The sequence below is a fragment of the Eleginops maclovinus genome, chromosome 3 (assembly GCF_036324505.1).
Source record: "Eleginops maclovinus isolate JMC-PN-2008 ecotype Puerto Natales chromosome 3, JC_Emac_rtc_rv5, whole genome shotgun sequence".
NCBI classification, from domain to species: domain Eukaryota; kingdom Metazoa; phylum Chordata; class Actinopteri; order Perciformes; family Eleginopidae; genus Eleginops; species Eleginops maclovinus.
The window spans coordinates 22058059-22080518 of record NC_086351.1 but is presented as its reverse complement, the minus strand read 5'-3'; the positions used below and the strand labels follow the sequence as shown (position 1 = coordinate 22080518).

Genomic DNA, 22460 nt, shown 5'->3' with positions numbered 1-22460 from the left:
AGGGTCTGCATTTTATTGTTTTTATTTCTCCGTATCTGTTTTAGGGTCGTTGGTCCTGTCGAGTTAACGCGTAATGATAGAAAACCTGTGTTGTTCAATAGTAACTATTGTACTGACCAGAGATTTAGCCCCTAAAATCAAATCTTCTTGCTTTAGATCATTTATCCTAAATGAGAATTGGATTTGGTCCTCATGTTATGAACCATTTCTGAAAGCGTTAATATGAATGTTCTGTTTATAAGACTCAAACACAGGGATTCAGTCCAGGTGTTTATTGCTGTTCATGTTGAAGATCACCGATAGTTCATCATGCCTTAAACACAGATAGGGAAATAATACTCTCTCAAAAGCAGTCCTAGGTTTCCCAAAAATATTTTCAAACATAATATTGATAGAATTAGCATAAAACGGCTCTAGCATCAGAAATGCTTTGTTTAAAAAAAAGGATCTTATTTCATGTTAGCTGATTCTGTATCCATCAACACTTCCTTTGTTCCATCTGCTGCACGTGCTGAATAATAAACCTGTTTTATTATGTCCACGCATATCAGTTACCTGCTGGTCTTCTACGGGTCAGGGAGCAAGCCGCTTAGCATTTTAGAAAAACAGCAGTTCAGCTTGTCAACCTCACCAGAGGAGACTGCACTGACCATCATTACACAGGAGGATTTCATGATGACACTGGCTTCGTTCACATAGTCAAACAGATGAGTGAATACGCCTTCATTTGCAAGCTTCGAAACACTGAGTTGAACAACATGTGATAAAGGTTATAAGGGAAATCAAGATCTGGTCAAACAGAATAAACTATACAACCAATTCAATTCATAAATACACATCGTGTAGCAAAGCACACCACAACATCTCAGAACTGTGTTTTCATTTAAATACACGGCTTCACTCAGCTATACATATTGTACTTTACGAGACTGGCAAAAGCAATGAAGACATAGATAAGAGGATTTGTTAAATATAATCGCTTAGAATCATCATACGTCTACTGTGTGTGTGTGTGTGTGTGTGTGTGTCTGTGTGTGTCTGTGTGTAAACTGCGCAAAACAAAGGGAAAAATGCATTTGTCCTTTAGGAGTCATCCATTTTGTTGCATACTTAAAACATCTACTTGGTGTTTAATCGCTTAGTTTATTGTGTATTGGGGTTTGTAAAATGCTAAATCTGCTCAATTTATACCCGTGGAATGTGGACCAGAGGAAGCTAGCAGCAAAAACTAGGAAAGGAAAGTCTTCCTAGTCTGGTGATTGCTAAGCGGGGACAGACAGAGCGGCCTCTGTGTGGCAGGAATTGAGGAAATAAGGGACCAAAGAGAAGTTCTTCAGTGTAGCCTCGTGGGTGACTCCAGTGTCCTGCATCTCAAACCTGGGGGGGGAAAATGAATGTGAGACGAGGACAGAATCTGCACATTGGCATTCATACGGTTTCTCACTCTGAATGTGAAAATCCTCAATGGCTAAGTCTCTTACCAGTCCCTGGAGGAGATCACGTAGTACACAGGGGGCGCTGGTGAGTCGGTGGGGGTGCAGAAGGGCTTTCCCATGGTGTAGGCCCCTGCCTGGGAGAACGTCAGCCAGTCTCCGATGTTGAGCTCGGGGAGCAGGCAGTGCTCCACCACCTGGTCCAGGTCGTCTGCAGAGGGACCCCACAGGCTGCTGCTGAACACCGGAGCATCCAGGGGAGGGTTCTGCCCACACACAGCAGGGATACATTTATTCATCAACTTCACATGAGAGCTTTGTTCATGACTCTTTCCACAGGATTTATTCTGGGATGCCAGATACAAATATCTTTAAGTAGAACAGAAATGATTTGAGTAGGTTCCTTTGTAGTATCTTACACATTTTCTACATGCCAAATCTGACCAGTTCTGTAAAGTCTGGCAACCTTACTTGAATTTTCTCAGGCCTGATTTGTTGGGTATTATTTTAAAAAGGAACCTCCTTTGTTTAAAAAACACATTATAAGTTAATAAAAGGTACAAATCTTACAATAAGTGAGGTTTGGTGTTAGAATTAAGGATCACAGTTCTGTAACAGTGTACAGTAGAATTTAGTCTGATGAGTCTATGAATAAAGGCAGGGTTTATTAAGGGAGAGGCTTCATTATAAGCTGCACAACCCTCATAAATATTTAGCCCAAAATGTATGTATTCATTCTACATCTTTTACAAAAGTTGTGATTTCCATCCTTTACGCTTGTTTGTAGCTTTTTTCATCTTGAATTTCTCGGGTTAAATTCAATATATTCAGATCATATAAAGCTGTACCTGATAATAAGTGAGTCATCACGATGAAGGTGTCATTTCCCATTAGTTTCTTCCCCATCAGTGATCATTGCTCAGTCACCACAGGTGAATATTTACTAGGGTGTGATGTTTGGTTTACAGATGTGTAGACAATTAAAGAAAGAGACTCACCTTGTGAACAGATGGAGCAGGAATCAGCGTTTCACAGAGTTTGCTGGCGAATGATCCATACACCCCCTCGTTCATGTAGTACTGGAACTCTGGCTCATCGTTGGGAGAAGGATCATCTGTTCAGAGACAAGGTAGAGAATGTATAAGAGTGAATGGGATTCAAAGCGCTGTTTATTTTAGTTTCATAGAAGAATACAAAATCAAACATTTGGGCGGTTCTCAGACTGGTTGACTTGAAATGATGCATATTTCATATAACAGTTGCATGTTTAGTTGTAATGATGCATATTACTGCACATACAATTACAAATGACAGTCCTCCTCATGTTCCTAAATGATGCTGTATACAGACACAAAGTCCTATCAAAATAAGCTTGAACACTTTAATGAAAACACTGTCTACCCTAAGTGGATATCATGCCACTGACCATGTGCCTGGTCCTGGCGATCACGTGCCACCACCTCCTTGGAGATGATGTTCACGGCCAGAGTGAAAGCAGAGGACACAAAGAAGCTGCCGGGCTCAGCGATGATGGAAACACCAGTCGAAGGAGGGAAGTATATGTCCACCATCGACATGACAGCAGCATTGATCTGCAAAACATACAACAATATTAGAAAAATGAGAAACCAAAAAGGGAAGACTTTTAAATATTACATTTAAAGTGTTAGTTAATCAGATCAAGAGTGGTTTAAAATCAAGCCTCCAAATACCCAAAAAAGGATGGACTTTAATATCATTTTTTGCTTTTTAATTATTGTTCTTATATTTTCACCAAATTAAAAATATTAGTTTATATACACTAACATTTGTATATCTATATAAAATCTATAGAGGCTATGTGTCCAAACTACGTTAACTAAACCAGTTTCCCAATTTAGTCTAATCAAGACTACAGTGTCCTATGACTGGGCGTCATGATATAAAATGCACATGTATAAATGTATCGCAGTACATTCTAAATAATGGATGGAAATGATTAATTGTATTCAATTTGATCATGTTTTTTCATCCTCAATTTTCAAAAGACTGCTGAATCAGTGTTGTTCATACAGGTAACACTGATCAGCGTGAAAAGCAGATAAGATACTAACCAGTTCCAGCTGGGACTCAGAGCCATTGAAGCCGCCTCCAATGTCAAGGACATTCATGTTGAAGCCGATTTCCTCCTGAAGCAGAAAAACGCTTGTAAATGTGTAACCAAAACACAAGTGATTAACAAAGTACTGAGTCATTCGCAAGCTACCACAAGTGTCCCGAACATCAGTGTCAGTGTGCAAGCATTGAAATGCTGGTCACAGGACTGAAAAGCGCACCTAGAACTAAATACTGACTTACTCCCATGTCAAAGACACAGCGGGCGTCAGATACGGCATGAACGTACACCTGGTCATCCTCGCAGGAGCTGGAAATGTGAGACCTGTGGGGAGACAATCAGAGGGATAGTTAATCATCAAATTGTTAAACCTTCACAAGGAGTTAAAATGTTATCCTGTAGCAGGTTAGACCGTTTGTTTTACAGCGAGTTCCACATATCGTTTCTGCAAAGTGCGTCATTTTCTTCAAGCCTCACCTGACTCCCACCACCTGCACACCCAACTCCTTGGCCTTCTCCAGCAGGTGCCTGCAGTCCTTGAGGGAACAGCCGAACGTCATGCTCATCTCATCGCCCTGGCTGTTAGCTTCTGTTGAAACTTGTAGCAGCAGCCTTAATTATACAAACAATCTGTGTTAGTGGTTTGCTGACAAGACAAGAAATCAGACAAAATAAATCTCATCAAGCACATTAAATAAAAAAAGAATGCACCCGTGACCAAATTATTTTATAGAGCTTGATTTGGCGAAGATTTTGTTATTGGCAAACACAACACACAATGTATTTAAAGGGAAATCCTGCAAGATAGTATCTAAATCTGACATGATCGCACAAAGCCAATACTTGACAATGTTAAACTAGATGCTTTCAGGTCAAATGATCACCAGCACCAACACTCCTTAAGCTCTTACTTGGCATTGGGGTGGCAGCGAGAAATCTTGCGCAGCTCGGCTTCATTATCACACACCAGGAGGTCAATGCCGTTTTTAGCAGCGTATTTAATCTGGGACACTTGTTTGCAAACACCACTGTAGATGATATCTTCAGAGGGGATACCATGGCTCTGCACCAGCTCAAGCTCGGACTGTAATACAAAAGACAAACACAGATCATTATTCCATTATTATGTGTAAGTGGGCTAGTTAATAGACATGTGATCATACCAGGTACATCCTGCATGGTTTAAAACAGACCAGATAAAGAATACATAAAAAAGGCAGACGGGCACTGAGGTACACTGACCACTTGGGGGTGCCTTTATGTCCATTCCACAGATTATAAACCAATAGAATCCAAATAAATGTAATATTCCCTTTTCTGTAGGAAAAGGTGTGGTACAATACTGAACAGATATGTTTAAAACTCCCTTTTCTGATTTAATTATCAATTTCAAATGTTATCTTTGTTTAACCAGCTAAGTCATTCTTATTTACAATGACAACCAGGCTAAAAGACAGCAAAAGAAACCGACACACGATGTTAAATACACTAGATACAACCAGCGCATTAAGCAAATGAAACATCAAATGAAAATGAAAACATCAAAAATAATATAGAGTTATGGATAAACCTGAACTGACTACAGTGAAATAACCAGTTTGTTGGGAAGTACCTTGTTGGTACAAATGAATCCAGCGCCGAGGGCAGCAAGAACCTCAATAACAGCTGGGCTGCTGTTGCATCTGACAGCATAGTAGGGTCTAATTTGGGCCATGTGGGTTCGCCAGCGAACATGCTGCCTCATTATTACTCCCAGGTCTGCTACAAAGAACGCATTCTTCTCAGTCTGAGGAGGAAATAAAGGTACATGTCAATGAATGAGAAAAAATACAAACTCCAAGCTTTCGCTAAAATCTGTCTGATTGTGACTTTACCACAGGTAAACAGGCCAACAGGCCAATAGAATAACAGGTGTTTTGAAAAGGATGAAATTCAGGTTTACAAGTGTGTGCTAAATGTAGATGTTGCTGCAGTGAGGCCCTTACCAGTGTTTGTTCATAAATATGATTGTCAATCACGTCACAGAGGGCTGTGCCTCCCTCCAGCAGACCGACAGAATACTGCGGTTCATCAGCGATTCCTTTCATCCTCTCAACCGTTTTCTTCTAATCCGACAGGCATAAAGAACTTGGCTAGTCCGAAGTGTACTTGCTCGCACCCTCTTGAGCCCCTGGGTTCCTAGACTTTAGCAACAAACTGTACAAGAAAACAAGAAGAGTCAACATAAGAAACACCGTTCACAAGAAAAACAATTCAAGGAAATATGGATAATGCATTTCAAATGATGTTGTCCAGCTAGTTTATACAGTAGCTGGAACCTAAATATTATATACGAGATCGTCAAATCAAACAAGTGATTTTCAGGGTGCATCCAATCAGAGCACAGCGCAGTTACAGGACAGCATTGTGGAAGAGGCCTATTCTTCTAAAGAGCCGCTGTCAAAACAGAGTCTGGGGCACAGAGTTCATTCACTTTACCATCAATTACCCCAACAATCACCATTAATCCCAGAGCTGGTGACCCGTGAAGGTTCTTTTTGAAGGCATTAAATAAAGTATAATACTGGCGGCGTTGATGTCACAACTTTACGTTCAATTATGTTACGGCACAGCAGTCTGGGGTGGAATAGATGCGACATGGCTGTAGGTTAGGGAGGATAAGTAGAGAGACAACAATGGGCCTAGAAAGCCTGAAGCACTGCTGACAACTGAGACAAGGCAGAGGCTACTGTTTCAAAAAAGTGCAGTATGCTTACGACACCCCCAAAATCTGTAAAGTCTTTACCCTGCAGAAAGAACCTAATGGCAAATCTAGTCACTATTGGCAAGATCACTATTTATAAACAAAGTTTTATCTCCATTAGTACAACTAAATGAGGGTAGGAGAAGAACTGCTGCAGATAAAAGTAGTCAAGAACACATTGTGCTGTTATTTCAAGTGATGAAAATAGATTATAAACGTAGAATCTAAAATAAATATAGCCTGTTTGTGTTTTATCTGGGACACAGATCTTGTTGTTCCTTTTGTCAAGGAGTCTGGTGAAACAATTTGTCACAATGCATCATCACAAAACCAAAGACACATGTGCAAGTGCAAAAACAAAAAGGTTTTACACTGCATGTTTCTAATACACAATATATTACGTCAAACAATCAGAGATGATGCATGTATTCTTTATTCACATCTGTTTTACTCACATGGATGAGTCCTGGTATGAACTCGTCCACTATCAGCTAGGATCCCAAGGTGGCTCCGCGTTGAAGTCAAATGGCTCTCGGTATAGAGATGACCCTAGATCTTCTGGGTAATTATTGTACACCTGCAGAAGAACAGATGAAAAGAAAGCACGAAGGAGTCCATTACTGACAGAGAAACAACTCTGACCAAGGGAGCAACTTTCCCCACAATGCTCCATTCTACCTTAACATTTAGGACGTTTTTATACAATAAAATATGTAAAAAGCATTGGTTGAATAAAGCTGGGAGAGTGCTGAGGTTTAAAGGAAAATAGGATGAGCGCATTGGATTTGCATATTGGTATACGTTTATGGTTTACTTTGTATGCAAGACATTTTTCCGTTATTGCTGTTTGTTAATGTTTGAATTTGTAACCTTTGCTAGTTGGGATCAATGTCCGTTTTGAATTAACATATTGCTTTTATAATTGTCTAAAAGTTAATTGAAAATAGTATTTTCAAACTTGCGGGGTGATTAGCCAAACACCAACTACCCTGCTACTAACACAAACCACATTTAGTATATCTGACATACAGGTGGCTAGCTAGCTTGCTAACAAGCCCGGTAGCCTTCATTAGTAACGGTTAGCATTAGCGTTAAATACCTAGCAACACAGGAGGTGAATGTTGTTTTAAAATAAATAAATTGAAACTCATTTAATCAATATCAATGCTAAGAACTATCTCGGTATCTTTCACGTATTTTAGCTAGCATGTATGGTTGGCTGAATGATACGGTTAATTCATAAACAAGTTTATAGCATGCTAACAGCGCGGTTAGCTAGGTTACTTACGTTAGCTGAAAACCCAAAAGAGGGGACAGAACGCTTTTTCTTTTTAGGCGGAATTTTTAAAGAGTGGTGGGGTTACTAGAAGAGAAAAGGATAACTGCCATGGACGTGGTGAACCGGCCCGAGTTATTATCCTTCAGCGTTTCGTCGATGCAATCTTGTCGTAGGATTATTTGTGACGACAACAGTGGAGGTCGAGTGTGCGGTAGACGACAGACAGACAAGAGCGTCAAGTACTAACATTAACAGCTACATATCCGTTTAACTTATCAGAATAAAAGCCACAATCATAACTATATTGCAAACAGTTTGATAATTAAGGCAAAGCACCAGTTTGGTTATTAAAAAGCAATGGCCCACATATCGCTGTGATACAAATAAAAATAGGTAAATTTAATCTATCTTCAACATACTTTAAGAAGTTATATAAACACATGTTCCGGCCTGATTTACTATAGCATGGGGAGCTTGATGCATTTTAGGTGGGCGGGGTTTACAGCTGTCAAAACCAAAGACAACGGTCTAAAAATGATCACAAAATCATAAATAAATACTAATTCTACAATAAATAACCAGCAACTTTACTTGCAATTATAATCGTATTAATAACACAAATATAACAAAAATAATACAAATAATTACAATAAAACAATTCCAACAATAATGATAATAATAATGGATGATCAACGTTATGTTTTTATATATATTGCAATTTTTGGGTGAACAATTTTACATATACATAGAAAAATCTTGGTTGACTACAAGTTATATTTCTGTGTAATAACCTGTATTTAGCCTACTGTATTGTCAAACAGGCCAAAATCACATTTTCCAAGAATTACCTGTGTTACGTCTTCATTGTGTTTCCCATGTCTCAATAAGGACAAAATGCTGTCCAATATTGTTTGCAGAAGCTTCCTGTTTTCTTTAGTCAAAATCAACAGTTGCAAAGCTCCAATCCCATGAATAAGAAGAACATGGATGCATGCATTTTGCCCCAGGTTCAAGCTCAAACTGGATTGTGCTGTCCTTTTGCTTTTGTTGTTGTGACTTTGAGGAGTTGTGCCCGCTTCTGAGAATTCAGGGTCTGGGTCTGGGGCAGTGTTTTCTCCCAAGAAGATAAATTTGCATGTCTCCCTCCTCAACACAGGAGGAGGAGGGTGCCATGGAAAGTTAGCTAAGCAGAGGGGAAGTGTTTTTCTCTGGGGAATTATTTGCCTCCCTATCATATTCTTACAGACATGAGCATAAAATCCCCATTTCAAATTTCCTTGAGTCTAAATGCACAGCAACAAATGTTTTGAGGGGTTTTAACGCATATTTGCACATTCATTTATTTATTTCAATATTGTAAAACATATCTATTATCATTTGTATGAGGTTTGCCTTTGAGTTGGTCTTTTTGTAATGATCCACTCGTGTATCCTGAAGTCAAAGTCCTTTTTCAGCTGTGTCTGTGCAGCCTTTGGCGACACAATGTTCCCTCAGTTCAGTCTTTTCAAGGAATTATTACAGAGGGCATGGCCGCTGTTCTAAATAAACATACACAAATACACCCAAATATATATGTTTGGAATAGACATAACATAATTATCCTCTATATGGTGTATGATTTTTTAGGATTCATCAACATGAGAAAAAAGGCAAGATCCTCTAAATCTTTACAATCCTGATTGATAATAAAACAAAGCATGCTTTCCTGTTTTTTTTAGCCACGACCAGCACAGTTTTGAATTCACATAACTGTGACATACTTTGTTGTGTTAGGTGAGTTTTGAGCACTCCTTGAGGAATAATAAACCATAGCAGCATTTGTTTCACTAATAAAACTATTGCTTGGAATCCATTGTAAAGGCTGCAGGGGTTTTCTTTTCCTGCAACACAAAAGCTGTTCCGTGTTTTGTTCCTGTTTTCTCCAACACTAAATGAACTATGTATATATAAGTCTAATCACACATAGCATCTAAGGGGCTTCCAGTAAAGCACAATGTTTCATTTCTATTGTTTGGATCATAATAGCCAATCGCAGCTGTTGGGTATGCGACAGCGAGACATGTGCACCACCCACCCTGAGGGCAAATACTCCAGTGGCTGCATTGTGCTGCAGGAATTCTTATTTGCAAACATTATAAACAGATTACGTCAACATACATACTTAGAAAGTCACAGCATAGGAACCCTGACTGACCAAAAGCCTAGAAACAGCATATTACAACAATAAAAAGGTAAACTAAAAAAGCACCGTCAAAATATATTTTTTATTTCCAGTATAATCAGCACTGATCATAACTGCCATGAACTACCACAATTCATTCCTTTTCTGAAGTGTAACCCATTAAATGCCAGTTTGTTTACATAATGCCACTGTTTTAGTAATGAAACTAATATTTTCTGAATTCTAAATGCTCAGAGGAATGTTTTGTTTTACTGACTGTACAATCAGTAAAAAGCTATATTGATTTTAATGCATTTTAATTTTATTTGTGCAGTTTCACATTACATAACTAAACAAACTCTCACCATTTCCCATGCTCTGAAATGTTCTAATATTTCACTTTAATCAGTTATGATTGGAATTATGAAATATTCAGACATTTGAACAACTCCCACCTGTTTAATGGCTAAACAATGTATCATCAACTTATCAAACTATCTGAGGTTGAAGTTAAAAAAGCATTCTCACTCTCTTTTAAAAAAGTATGCCATGTACAAAAGTAATTTTAAAGATAGAAAAAATGTCCTAAGTGTGGTAAAAGTATGTACATGTATAAGCATATAATAATTCGGACTTTTTAAAATGTATTTTAACTTACATTTTTTGTATCTACAGTACCTCTGCATGTTTGAAAATGTATCATTAAATGGACTTGAGTGACTGATAAACCCACTCTGAAAATGTAAGTGTTGTTAAGTCACTCAGCAGCTATTATTTCCAAAGAATGTTGCTAAGTTAAAGGAACTCCAAACAAACTTTTCCGCTCTCTGACCTGAATGCTAAGCAGGGAAACACAAAGCAACTGGCTGCGTGAATATAACAAATACACAAAACCAATGTCATTCCAGGAATGCTGATGAATGTCTGTTTTCTTACAACTTTAGACATTTGTGAAAATCCAGTGGAATCTCTAACACACCCAAACATTTATTTTAAAATCAGCTCAAAGGAAGTACCTATCTATGGGTTGTCCCAGAACATGTCATTTTTAACAATAGTGTCAAAGTGGTGAAGAAATAATGAGAGATATACCATGATGGTCAAACAATAACACAATCTTAAAACTGATACACATTTCACCCCTGTTTCCTCTCTGCCAAGATAGACTAAGTTATTACAAAAAGTTCATAACACAACCTTGTGTGTCAGTATTTGAGTCATTGATATGAGGTTTGCTGCAAAAGTATTTTGTTTCCCTGAAATCAAAAAATCATACCACATCAAAAAGTATGTATAAATAATTTTTCTATGATAGTTATGTATACATTATATTAAGTATATTGTCAACTCAGATTAGATTCAAAATAATGTGTTATTAAATTATAGTTGTATTGTCAATAAGTACTTAATAATAATTTTGATTACCTTTTAAAGTATAGCATTTTTAAAAGAATATATATATATATATATATATATATATATATATATAGAAATAGTTTTACAAATAAATAAGTGTATGTAACCCTATTTTTAAGAGGAGTTGTGGGGGGCAAGTGGAGTTTTTCTTCCTTTTTATTTGCATAGAAAATGCCGCTCTTTCATTAAAAGAGATCTCCAGGTGGCTTTTGATAAAAAAAAATATATAAGCAACAAAAACTTTAATAAATGAAATTGCATCAAACATGTTTTAGAATACTCTACACTCAGTACATTTTGAGTTTGTGCCAGAACTGTTTTTGTATAGGGGTATTTTAACTTCCCAAATAATGCTGAATATGATTTATTCCTTTTTTTATTTGGAAGGAATATGTGTTGAAGTGAGGAATAATCATATTTGTACAAAATGTTGCACTCCAATTGATTATGTATTAGTTACAATAATGGCAATTAATCTTTGTTCAGTTTTTGACTACTATTCAGGCAGCATTTTCTAAAGAAGACAACGAGTCGAGGTCGTTGGCTTTTGTGATTATTCTATCCAACTCAAATACTTCCAGGCCATCAACTGTGATCATAAACGCAACTATGGGACAAATCTCTAATCACACATTTGTGTTAGAAGCTGTGAATGACAGACCGTGCAAGGACACGTTATTTGGTTTGCATGAGAGAGGATATAAATTGTTTCTTAATCTGTTATTTTTTAAATTTAATCAGATTTATTAATGAAACAACACTTTCTCTCCTATTGAACAAAAAAAAGGTTACACAACAGACTCTTATCAGTAGTCTGGATTCAGACAGCGTGTGTGTGTCTATGCGTGCGTGCGTGTCTGTGACCTGATAACATCCCTGCAGACTGGCCTCGAGCTAGCCATGGGCAAACTCAACCTGCTGTTTGATGTCGGGGTTGGCTCCAGTCAGACCAACCATTGTGTCCCAAACAATGAACCCCAGACCCGCTGGACTATAAACATGTCCTTTGGGGGCGTTTTCCTCAGATTCTGTGCAGGAGACACCCAAAGTCAGGAAGCCTGACCTGGCTTTTCTAAATTTAGTAACTCTAGAGCCTCAAATGCTGCTGATTTGGCATCAAAATTGTCAGGGTCCTTCTCTAAGGTAATGCACTTGGAATGTTGACTGACGCACAAGTCTAGGCTGGAGTTCTTATCACATCCTATATTTCAGGATATTTGGTTAAATCCTATATCTAAAAAAAGTTTGTATTACCTACATTTATTTAGAAATATGATGCAACATCTGCCACACTATAATAAATAAAAAAGCTTTTTTATGGGAGTCAACAGTGGGGTTTAGTGTAGCAACACTGCCACTGCTACTCTGTTACAAGTAAAATCCTCCATTCAAAGTCTTACAGAAGAAAATGAATTAAAGCATCAAAATATACTTAAAGTACGGAAAGTAAAAGTACTTATTATGCAGATTGGCCCGTTTCAGGTTCATATATATTGTGTTATAATTATATATGGATTACAATATTTTATATCACTCTAATGTCATAAAAATATGGGCCTTATTTTATTGAGTATTGTTTGTAATAGGAATCTGAAATTGCCAAAACTAAATTTAAAGTAGTAAAAGGTTAAATAGTGTCCTCCAAAATGAGAGCTTACAGAACATTAAAATACTTTAGTAAAGTAGGAATACCTTAAATCGTTCTTAAGTGCATTATTCGAAAAGATTAAAGACAACGCTACATTCACTGGCCGTACGCCTGCTGTTCTATGTACTGTTGCAACATGCATGAAGTTTTATGAGTCCCTTCTTCATCTGAAAGTCTTGAGTTCTTTCGAATCTGTTTCCGATCATTTGCCTTGCTGAAGTGGTTTAAACTTGAGCATCAAACACACTCACAAGAATCTGAATTACACTGTCATTATTTCAGGTTGCCTCCCTGTAGTACTCGCTGTCCACCAGCTGTGATCGCTGCTGAGTGAGCAGCAGAGTGAGAGGCCTTCCGGTTCCTCTCAGATCAGCTGACTCTGATGCTGCTGTCAGGAGACCTAACCAACTCTATTGAATGGCAACTATGAAAATTATCGAGCCATAGAAACGCAATAAGAGCTATACTTCCCCACTGTTAGCGGACACATTTTATATTCACAGGTGAGCAAAATGGTGACGCTGTGTTGGTGTTGTTGTGAGCAGAGCTAAGTGGCTAACGGTAGCTAATCCCTGTTGCCTGACCTTAACCATCTTTTGCTAGCTAGGGTTTGTATACAGTCTTGTTTAATTCATATAATGGCTCTGTAACGTTAGTAAGCAGTCAGGAAATGGACATATATAGTGATGGCAAAATAGTACAGTCTGTTAAAACCCGAATGAGCTCCTGTTGCTAGTGTAGCATAACATTTTCTTAGCTTGCTTAGTAGTAAACAGTGTCAGTGCTAAAATGTAGCTAATCTATGCAAACACAGTGCTACCTTTACTGTAGGCTAATTATTGCTGTTGATAAAAAGACATACTGACTGGTTCTCAATGTTTTATTAACTGATCAGCTGCACAGCACACACGAGTCTGAGTTTCAGTTTTGCTCTCAGTTTCCTCTTGCTGAACCAGAGCTGTAACCATGACTGAGTTTTGGTTGATCTCTGCCCCGGGAGAGAAGACCTGCCAGCAAACATGGGACCAAATGATGGCAGCCACCACACGTAACAACAACCTGTCCACCAACCACAAGTTCAACATCCCTGACCTCAAGGTTAGAATGGATTTATCGCAATTTCACACTTTCTTTCACATGCTGAAGTACAAAAATGACTTTGCATCTATGGACTCCCATAGTTAAATGTGCACATAACTTTATTTTTTGCACAATTCATAGTTATCTTTCATTCCTTCAAAGTAATGTTGGATTTACATATAAAGTTATATATCAATTACTCACCTTATATATCCACTGTCAAGAATAAGCTGACTGTGTGAATGGGAAGCAGTCTTGACACAGATCCGTTGCCTGCATGTTGAAGCGTTAGTTTGGTAAAGTTTTCATCCGTAGAGCAGCCCTGCTCCTATGGTTTGATTCCTCTCTGTGCTGAAGGTGAAGTAACCCCGCTGACCTTACAGCCACACGGCCCAGTAGCATTCTCCTGGAACTGTTAGTGATGTTTCAGTGGCTCTGGACAAAGAGGCGCCATCATAAGCACATTGGGCCCCCGGGATGTGACTGTAGGCGCCCTGAACCTCAGATTTCCCCTGTTAAAACACAACCCTGGCTGACCCCGCTTCAAAACGACAAAAATATCACGACTGATGAAGATATGATGTGCTGATGTTTCATTTTTTATGTTCACAAACAGGTGGGGACCCTAGATGTCTTGGTTGGGCTGTCGGATGAACTGGCCAAATTAGACTCCTTTGTTGAAGGGTATGCTACCTGCCATATTCTGATTGGAGAATGCCTATTGATATTCTATTGTGCTGAACAATTCATAGTAATTCAATCCAAATCCTAATATGGACTACTGCAATATCCAAATTGTAGAAAACGCAATATTAGCTAAAGGTAAAGTATGTACCAATAAATCATTTTAAATTAAAGGGCCCTATTAGGCTAATTTCCAGGTTCATATTTGTGTTTAGAGAAACTCCCTCTGGGCGGAACTTTGGAATTTCAGCCTTTGCAGACTATTTACATGCACAAAATCCTAGACACTACAGGAAGGGGGAAAAAGCATAATAGGGCCCTTATCTTTAAAATACTCTGAATCATATTGCAGTTGTTCCATCAGTGTTTTGGAAGGACATGAAACAAACCTCCTCACCTTTGCAGCTTGCTCTGATATACCCGCTTTTCCTTTTCCTAATCCCTTCCCTTACCTTGTTATGATGAGGAATTTCACAGGGGCCTGAGGCTAGCGGGCCTCGCAGTCTAAACTTGGCAAATTACAGTTGGGTGACACACCAGCAGCTCTTTCTTTAGTCATATTTATACCCAGTGACTTATGTGCCGCAAGTATGTTTGAGTGTAATTTATAGTGTTTTGGAAACATTGACATCAAAAGCTCACACACAGCCAATACCGCCTGAGCTTGGCTTTGCCTTCGCTGTAGCTATCTCCCAGAGGGTGAGAGAGAGTAGCATGCAAACCGCTTTCACTTATCTGACTACAGCCTGTCATGAATTCAGTTTCTTTTTGGAAGCTTACATAAAACTTATCTAAGAAAAAAAATACCTCAACTAATGAATTATTTTCCCACAAAAAGAAAGTTTTTTAATTTTTTTTAATTTCAATTGGTATTAGGGCAGCACATTAATTGGAATTGTATCTGAATGGCAATATGGACTAGTGCAATATCCAAAATGCTGTGGTGCTGCAGTGACATCCCAGTGTACAAAAATATTCTACAGACAGAAGAATAAAAGTAGAAATCCCACAACGATAATTAAAGTTTTTTGAATAATTATGTGATTATTGTTTTAAAAATGATTGATCCCTCCAATATCACAAATCAGATTAGATATCAGACATCAGTCAAAATAATCGCAATATTCATGCTGCCCTAATTGGTTTAACTGAGGTTATTTTTGTGTCCTTTGTATTAATTTATACAATAAAAACATTTTATGAATAGATTTTTATCGACAAATGAAGCCTAAGCGGCAGATTTTCTTTCTTAAGAACTTTTTAGGCCGGAGATGTGACTTGGCTCTCAGTGATTTTGGCTTCACATCTGTAGACACAGTTGTGATTTGATGTGCTGAGGAAGAGTGTGCTTAAAAAGCCTGAACTCTGCAGGTCTGCAATATTATAAATTGCCTTGTCAGGAAATTATCTCAACAGGAATATGTGAAAGGTTTTGATGTGTGTGTATGTTTGTGTTAAATATGGGTGATGAGGTCGTGCAGAGCAAATGTGTGGTCTACGCTGGCCCTTTGCATGCAGTGTGTGTTGGCACGGCGTGTTTTCATGTCTCCTGGCTGTTCACAGTGTGGTGAAGAAGGTCGCTCAGTACATGGCCGATGTGCTGGAAGACAGTCGGGACAAAGTTCAGGAGAACCTGCTGGCCAACGGAGGTACAGTGATGGTTACGGCAAATTTTGTCCACATTATTTAACACAGATTAAACTGTCCGATACGGCAAAGCAAGTGTGCAATAATGATAGGAGCTTAAGGCACACTGTTGCTGCCCTAAACCTTCTTTTCAATGTTAGAAAACGCCAACTATCTGACAGATCTGAATTGTTATACACATTTAGTCTTGCCCAGTTTGTCAAACTAATATCTGATTACAAGTCTGATAAAAATAATAGTGACACTTTTTTGTTCTGTTTTTTTCAGTTGATCTTGTCACCTACATCACAAGATTTCAATGGGACATGGCAAAATACCCCATCAAACAGTCACTTAAAAACATCTCTGAAATCATCTCAAAGGTAGGTCTCTCACTTGGTTTTAAAACGTTGAATTCAACAGGTACGTTTATCAATATTGGTACAGATTAGGGCTGCCAGCAATAGTTTGAGGCCTCAAAGCTACTTTTATATTAACGCTGTATGGATTTGTGCATGTTATTTGGTTTAAACCAGCGTAATCGTATTTGTAGAATTAGATTCCAGTGACGGCTGCAAAGTATCAGTCCGACTGATGTTATTAAAATATTGGCATAACTCCAGGTCCAAAATGTATTGAATAATGATAGATGTAATCATTCCCGGCATTTCATAACAAGTTTTTATTTTAAAAGAATATGCTGCTTTAATCATAATTTGTTTGTGTGTTGCTTTTCAAAAACCACAATTTAAATTAGTCAAAAACAATTTGCTTTTACCACTTGGTATCTATGTTGCCACTGAGGAACTCTATTCTTGAACAAAGTGGATTTAATTAAGATGAATAAATCTGATTATTATCACTTTACTCTAATTAAGGATTTTATTTTGAAGACTAAATACATTTTAGTGTTATATAAAGACATATATAGGAAAAAAGGACACATGGTTCAGCCTTGGATATATTTCTGCAAATTGTTTATTTTTCCAGATTTATAGGCAGTTGTAGAGCATTCATTTGGAATTTAAGTTTTCCACTGCGCCCAATTAGCCTTTATGCTCCTCTGAGGTGTTCCATGTAGAGTTGTGTCTTGACTTGAACAGCATGGGTGTTTTATTTGTCAGTCATTAATCATTCAAACATATTTTTCATCCCTAACAGCAAGTCTCCCAGATTGACAATGACTTGAAGTCCAGAGCATCGGCCTATAACAACCTGAAGGGAAACCTGCAGAACTTAGAGAGGAAGAATGCGTAAGTAATGTACAAGTGTACGCCACATCTAACACTACATTTTAGAGATTTGAAGGAAGTAATGTACCTACACAGACAAGCCGATTAAACTGTCATTGAAGTTCCTTTTAGCCAAATACATTTTCTCCACAGACCATGGGTAGTGTCAGCATGGTCTCTAAAGTCACAGCGACTCTGAAATGCTTTGGCCGCACTGACTTCTCTTGGTGGCGTACATGTTGTTGCAACACTGCTTTGTGCCACCAGGGGGAGCCTGCTGACCCGGAGCCTGGCTGACATCGTGAAGAAGGAACACTTCGTACTCGACTCCGAGTACCTCATCACTCTGCTGGTAGTGGTACCAAAGTGAGTGTTATACCTCTAATTATTACAAGCCTATCTGAATGGAAATGATTGAATTAGAAACCTTTATCAGCCTTATTCCTGAGAGAGACAAATCCTTTGCTCTTTCAGGATGGCATACACTGACTGGCAGAAATCGTATGAGAGTCTGGCTGAGATGGTGGTGCCCCGATCCTCACAGTAAGTCATGTCATATCAGATGAAACCATTTTGTCAGAGAAATTTTACTATTTATTTTGCACATTTCTGTTCAATGCTACCTTTTTAAGAAATGCACAGCTCCTTCACTTTCTATCCTGGTATACTGCACATATTAGATTTTTTTACTGAATTTAATTTGAATTAAATTACAGTTAAATGAAAATAATTAATAATTAATTGAATAATAATTTATTTATTTTTAGAAAAGCGTCACACTTGTTTTGATGTTTTTTTAAATTACTTTTATTGAAAATATCTCTTTATTTTTTTATTTTAAAAGCTTTTACATTAACTACTACTTTTACGATGTAATTCTTCCAACGTTTTTAAGTATTCGTCATAATACAACAATGCAAATTCCTTGTATGTATAAACATACCGGTACTTAATATTCATACAAATATTACATTTTTTGGTTGGATTGTTTCCTTTGATTTCAAATTCATCTGTATTTTTGATTTAACATTTTTTCTCTCTTTAACATATACTTATATACTGAGTATTTATATGCCCATTTATCTACAGTTTGTTATTAACATCATTTCAGCAGTCTAACATGCTCCTGTCTTTTCTTCCAGTCTGCTGTTTGAAGACCATGACAGCGGACTGTTCAGTGTCACTCTGTTTCTGAAAGCCATTGATGACTTCAAACACAAAGCCAGGGAGAACAAGTAAGAGTCCTCACACTCTAACACACACTGTCATTATGAATCTCAAACAAGAGGTGTGAAACGTGTCTCTATTCCGAAAGAAGTTGCACTGCTAGGCAGATAGAAATAGCTCTACCTAAATATGTCAGCTGGACACTGATCACAGGGTTTATATCAGTGTCTCTTTACAAACAGAAGTATTCTTGATCAAAAGTGAATCATTTCTGCCCTCAATGTCTTTTTCTAGGTTCGTAGTGAGAGACTTCCAGTACAATGAGGAAGAGATGAAGGCCGACAAAGAGGAGATGACACGTCTCTCCACAGACAAGAAGAAGCAGTTTGTAAGTGATGGGACCGCAATACATTTCAAAATCATTTTTTTGTTTTAGGGTTATTTTTTGGATGTTGTTAATATAGTTATTTATTAGGTAGCTTTTTCTTGAAGATTTCTTTGCATTCCACTACTGGGTACCACATTGTGCAAATCTTTCATTACTGACAACCAAAGTTGTTGTTTTTGTCCGAGCAGCCTTTGAAATCCTTTTCAGTAGATTATGAAAATGAACTAAAAGCAACTCAAATCCTGTGTGAGATAGGAAATCCATCACACCTAGGATCTATTCAATTTATTTCATGATATAGTTACTTTGATTTGTCAAAGTTGAAAGTTGGATGCTGCCAGCAGCAGTTTGAAAACTATGACCAGACAACACATACTCTTTACAAAATATGGTTTTGATAAGAAACCTTGATGTTGTTGACTGCAAATACATTATTTGTCTATTAGGGTCATATTGTAAGACTCCCGCATTAAAACGAGGTCTATAATTACCTACATCGGTTCTCTGCAGGGTCCTCTTGTCCGGTGGCTCAAAGTGAACTTCAGTGAAGCCTTCATCGCTTGGATTCATATCAAAGCTCTGAGGGTCTTCGTGGAATCTGTTTTGAGGTGATCAGAAATACAGTCTAAAGTTAATATCATCAATACATAAACTTATAAATCCAAGTGAGATTTTCATTGGCAGCAGGAAAGTAAAATGAACTCTTGATGTGTTCCTGCAGATATGGTCTGCCGGTGAACTTCCAGGCCATGCTGCTGCAGCCGACCAAGAAGACCATGAAGAGGCTGAGGGAGGTGCTCAACGACCTGTACAAACATCTGGACAGCAGCGCGGCCGCCATCATGGATGTGAGTACTGTAATGCAATTATTTTTCAGTTCAATATTATTTCATTTTGTATTAAAAAAAATATGTATTTATTATTTTAATAATATATTATTGCATTTGAATATAATTCCTTGTAGTCACGTGTATATATATATATATATATATATATATATAAGGTGTGATTTTCATTTTAACAACAGAACATGCTTCAACAGAACATGCTTCAAGTCTTTAAGTCACAATACAAACTGATTAAGCCAGTTTAAATGTTGTTGTGTTCTCACTTACAAAAAGTAAAATATGCAGAAACCAGACTTCATGAATGCCAAATATTTGATTTGTGGGTACTGTTGATTTATATATTCTCCAACAATGCACTGCACAAAGGAAATGGAGGAACTGAACGCAACTGTAACAAACCTGTTTTTTGATTTATTTGGAGGTTTTATTCCGTCGAACATTACAAGTTATAGTATGTGATACTTACTGTATAAAGTATGTACAGCAGTATCACTGTGGGACATGAAGAGAGTAACAGCTGCTCCTTCTCATGGCCAAAGCTGAGTACTGCATTAAAATACAGCAGAGATCATGGCCTCAGTACATAAAATCTGTGCAGTTACATTTTATACACATATGTAATAGTTTTTAAATGAGGTATAAAGCTATATTAGTTGAAGCTTAGTTCTTTTTTCTTTTTTTAAAATGCACAATATGTATTTTTCTGGATCTCTCAATCAAAACAACAACAGAAGATGTGGTTTGGTGAAGTTGTGAAGTAGGGTGGGATGATGGTTGTGGCCTTATTTACCCCCATCGCAGTCATTGCAGTCAGATTTAAAAAAAATACACAAAGGTCTCCTCTCCAAAGCAAATGGATCCGCGGGTTAAAACCAGTAACACTGAAAAAAGCACTTTCATTTGAAAATCAGTGTTTATCCAAGGCTATTGGACTGACAAAGGACTGTGAGTTGAGCTGTTGGCTCATCTTTCCTCTCTGATTACTTAAGATCCAGGCATCTGATTACTTAAATCCTTTTTTCATTTCCAATAAATGGTTAAAAAAAGGCACTACCCTTGGCGTCCCCAAAAACTTGGTAGTGACACCAAATGTTGCGCTCAAAGTTTGAATTATTTTCACTTTTACCTCGGTTGCCACTGATGTACAGACAATCAGTTGACAGCTGTATGAATCGATGCAGGTAAAGTAACCATAGTAACATAACTAACAAGCTGTGTTCACTGCAAGGATCTGCGCTCTACGTCACAGTGAGCAATGAGCTAATGTGCACTATGTGAAGGCAGCTTTACCTTGATCAAAATGTCCCATTTCTTTGTTTAAAGATCGTTCAAAATATTTTGAAATATAGCAACAAATGATTTAACATTGGTCTAGTGGTTTTTAGACATTATAGTAATTAAAGTTGCATACTGTACCCCAAAGGTTTACATTATTTAGGTTACTGTGGGGATGCATTGGATTTAGAAAGTGAGGCTCTTTAACATCACTAAATGCTTTAGTGTTTTTCCACTGAGTTTTATCATTTGACCTTTTTGAGTGTCCTTTTTCTCGTTGTTAAAATGGTTCCTAATAGTCTTAACCGTCTTGTTTTTTTCAGTCTGCTATGGACATCCCAGGGCTAAACCTGAGTACGCAGGAGTATTATCCTTACGTCTACTACAAGATCGACTGCAACCTGTTTGACTTTAAAGTGTGAAATGTTCTTTATTTTCTTCTTTTTGTTGTGAGTTAAATAAGTTTGATATTTTGCCTGGTACACACTTCCCCCTCCTCCCACCACTGTCCCCTCACTGCCTCTCCTCATCATGATTGACGCTGCATGTTTATTCGTTGTGGTTTAAAGCCTCATTAGCCACCACTTTCACAACCAAGGGACAAAAAGTGACTTTAAATTATTGTTATTGTTTACAGTTTCTTCTACACAGATATTTTCATGTGAAATGGATAAAGAAATCATATTGAAAGTTATATTTACTGTGTCATTCCATATGTGCTGTGTGTATTGATGGCTGCCGCTTCTGTATCTGTGATCTGTGTTTACAAAACGGTGCACCATGGCAACCAGATCTGTGTGTGGTTCTGAGATTGTGTAACAAAGACGTGATGTGTGTGTGTGTGTGTGTTTTTGTCTCATTTTGTGAATATTTGCTGTCAAATAAGTATCAGAGTATTGTGTAAAAGATTGAATAAATATGATTGGATGAATTATATCAAAGTTGTTAATTTGTGAATACGTTATTAAAGTTGTCTTAATTCTGTTGAATCAAAATAAAGTCTCACATAGTTGTCCTTTATGTATTTGGTGGGTGTTATATGGTGATGTGCATGTGAGCGAAATAGAGACATGTAGGCGATTTCTCTCTGTGCAGCCTTGTGATGACTCATGATCATGTGCACAGCCACGGGCAATTTCAAGAACAGTTCCTCTTTAAGGAGAAATCCTTTGGAATCCACATAGCTACAGGAAAAACACTTCAGCTTAAGCATGGAGGACAGCTGGAAAAGCCAACAGTAGAGGGCACCAAACAGACACCTTAGATAAGATCCTTGCATGATATTCACAAGTATAAGTACTCATAATGCAGGATGTGTCCCTGTCAGTGTTGTTATTGAAATATTGTTGATGCAATAACATGTGAGCAGTCCTTTCATGTGTGGC

General features: G+C 37.7%; 2 protein-coding genes across 3 annotated transcripts; one reads left to right on the top strand and one right to left on the bottom strand.

The window, feature by feature from the left end:
• Positions 1 to 257: 257 nt before the first annotated feature.
• Positions 258 to 8637, bottom strand: LOC134861696 (antizyme inhibitor 1-like). 2 transcript variants are annotated; one of them, XM_063879105.1, is made up of 12 exons: positions 8399 to 8637; positions 6727 to 6848; positions 5514 to 5724; positions 5141 to 5314; positions 4440 to 4612; positions 4006 to 4140; positions 3771 to 3852; positions 3527 to 3601; positions 2860 to 3025; positions 2432 to 2547; positions 1482 to 1699; positions 258 to 1377 (listed from the first exon to the last, which is right to left on the bottom strand). In XM_063879105.1, exons 3-12 carry the CDS (start codon positions 5613 to 5615, stop codon positions 1263 to 1265), a joined length of 1356 nt encoding a protein of 451 aa, XP_063735175.1. In that variant the 5' UTR covers positions 5616 to 5724; positions 6727 to 6848; positions 8399 to 8637; the 3' UTR covers positions 258 to 1262. The 2 variants fall into 2 exon arrangements, with proteins under 2 accessions (XP_063735175.1, XP_063735174.1); XM_063879104.1 differs by lacking the exon at positions 8399 to 8637 and adding an exon at positions 7560 to 7785.
• Positions 8638 to 13077: 4440 nt separating this feature from the next.
• LOC134862325 (V-type proton ATPase subunit C 1-A-like) lies at positions 13078 to 22095 on the top strand. Its single transcript, XM_063880182.1, has 13 exons — positions 13078 to 13278; positions 13713 to 13873; positions 14472 to 14539; positions 16103 to 16188; positions 16454 to 16548; positions 17327 to 17418; positions 17665 to 17763; positions 17872 to 17940; positions 18540 to 18632; positions 18859 to 18952; positions 19463 to 19560; positions 19674 to 19800; positions 21399 to 22095. Exons 2-13 carry the CDS (start codon positions 13742 to 13744, stop codon positions 21495 to 21497), a joined length of 1152 nt encoding a protein of 383 aa, XP_063736252.1. The 5' UTR covers positions 13078 to 13278; positions 13713 to 13741; the 3' UTR covers positions 21498 to 22095.
• The last annotated feature ends 365 nt before the right edge of the window (positions 22096 to 22460 follow it).